Source organism: Sipha flava, unplaced genomic scaffold (genome assembly GCF_003268045.1).
Source record: "Sipha flava isolate LNK unplaced genomic scaffold, YSA_version1 17465_pilon_pilon, whole genome shotgun sequence".
NCBI classification, from domain to species: Eukaryota; Metazoa; Arthropoda; class Insecta; order Hemiptera; family Aphididae; genus Sipha; species Sipha flava.
The window spans coordinates 10,886-13,070 of NW_020271992.1; the positions used below are offsets into that span (position 1 = coordinate 10,886).

Below are 2,185 nucleotides of genomic sequence, written 5' to 3' on the forward strand. Positions count from 1 at the left end.
GAGTAACGACGAGATGTGTCTCCGTACGCGATCTCGGAAAAAACAGCCCGGTTATATCGTGGTACCTGTCGGACGTCGTAGCGACCGCTCGCGTCCCCTGTCCGGTGATGGATGGGTGGACGGGGGTCGCTGCGGCGTTGCGTGCCGCGGAGTGGCGGTTGATGAGAATGATAAGGCACGGTCGGCGACTGCCGTTTCGATAACGGCTGCCGCACGGGTCCGCGTCATACTCCCCCGCCAAACCGCCAGTCGCGGTACTGCTCCAGTTCGGTACGCTATTTCCCCGTGACTGTTATGGTGGTTCGTCCGTCGGCGATGTCCGGACTTATTGGGTCGGGTCGCCGACTAACTGTACCCCCATTGTGGTGTCCCCCAGTCGTGGTGGGGATGACGCCGAGGCGTGGAGACGATGTCCAGTCTATGGTAGACGGGTCGTATCCAGCCGTGGTGTCTAGTCCGCCCTGGGGGATGTGAGCGGTGTGGAGAACACGGGCGGGCCTTCCTCGATGTCCGGGAAGGTTGGGAGTGGTGACCCGGGTTCATCGAGGATTCGGTCATCGACCTCCATCGCCTCCCCCGGGTTGGTGTCTCGCTCCGGCCGGTGTTCCTGGGCGGAACCACCTGGCACCGGTGCTGACACCTGCACCGACTCCCGATCTTCCGGGTCGGTGGCCGACCCAGCCGAGGTAGTCGCCTTCGTCAGCCGGTACTGCTGACTCGGACCTTCCCTCTCGGCTTTTGCCCGCAATCTCCTTTGCCGCTGATGTTCCCTCCTCCGCTCCTTGGTCCGTTCTGCCGACCGCGTTGATGTTGTCGGCTTGACGGCCTTGGGCCAGGGCTCCAATGGTCCTCGCTTGTCGGAGGGAGGTGCAGGTGGTGGCGTCGGTAGGCGGTCCACGTACGCCACGCGGCTTGGCATCCCCGTCCACTCCGTCGTAGGTGGGTGTGGTTCTGCTGGTGGCATCCTCGGGACTAATGGACGCCCCGGAGCCGGCCTCACCCAAGTGATGTCCCGTTTTGTAGCTGCGGGGCGGGTGGGTTGCCGTGGTGGAGGTGCCTTGATGGTGGTAGCCGGTGTGGTAAGGGTGGCCGTCACTGTGCCGGTAGCCGCCCTCACGCGCCTCGAACCCGTTGCCTTGGCGGTTGGGACCCGCTGGTGTGTCGACGGGCGTGGTGTCTTCGCCGTTGATGGTGTACCCGGCGACCTCGCCGCCGAGGAGCCAAGTGTCTTGACCAGGTCGACGGTCCGGTCGGCCCACCCCCGGCAGTAGGCTGCCCAAAGGAGCGGCTCAGCCCGCAGTTGGTCTACCCCCGCCTTGTTGACGTCGTCCACTGTGCGGCAGCTTCCCGACGATCCCTGTGACGTGACCGCCTCCCTAACCTTTTCCAACATCTCCACAACCTTGTTAGTGTCCATGTTGTTCACTGATGGTGGCTGGAGGTGGTGCTGAAAAACGCGCAATCGTGTAATTAATTAATTATGTGCGCGTTTTAGGCAGGACACGTGGATCTTTCTCGGCGGTAGCTGATCGGTTAGGAAAACTCCTTTACCAACTCGCTTTTCCAGCCTTACGGGACCCCACCATTTCGGTGCGAATCCCACATGAAATCCCTTGTGCGCCTTGGACAAGTGGTGGGCCTTATATAGTACCATATCTCCCTCCGAGAATTTGCATTTCTCGGCCACTATGTCCTGTTGTGTCTGCCTGTGATTTCTACCTCCCGCTTAAGTCTATCTCTGTTTATTGGTTCGACCTGCGTATGTGAATCAGATTTTAGGGTCCAATCCCCGGGTCTTTTGCACTCGCGTCCGAGTACTAACACCGATGGTGGATATCCTGTCTGTACATTGCGCCGATTTCGAATAGCAAATAAAATGGGGGCTAACTTCGTGTCCCAGGTGGTGTGTTTGCCGTTGGTGAGTGCCGCGCGTAGTCCTTTCTTTAAGTCCTGATTGCGGCGCTCGACCGGGTTGGCTCTTGGGTGATAGGTTGGGGTGGTCCAACCTTCCGCCCCCCCATCATTCAATCGCGCTAAGCATGTCGTTTGACACGAAATAGAAAAATTAATAAAATTTGTTTTTTATAATTAATTGAATGTTTTCTTTGATTCAAGTAACCTAATACTTTTTTGAAACCGAGTGTAGCTTTGGTTCGAACGTTATCCCAAATATCACCAAAAAAAA

General features: G+C 57.9%; 1 protein-coding gene across 1 annotated transcript; it reads right to left on the minus strand.

Moving 5' to 3' along the window:
- Window positions 1–451: 451 nt before the first annotated feature.
- Window positions 452–1,417, minus strand: LOC112680114 (ESX-1 secretion-associated protein EspI-like). The gene has a single exon (XM_025550112.1). It carries the CDS (start codon window positions 1,415–1,417, stop codon window positions 452–454), a length of 966 nt encoding a protein of 321 aa, XP_025405897.1.
- Between the last annotated feature and the right edge of the window lie 768 nt (window positions 1,418–2,185).

Coding starts and splice junctions, on each gene's coding strand:
- LOC112680114 (XM_025550112.1), bottom strand. CDS start 1,417: ATGGACACTAACAAGGTTGTGGAGATGTTGGAAAAGGTTAGGGAGGCG.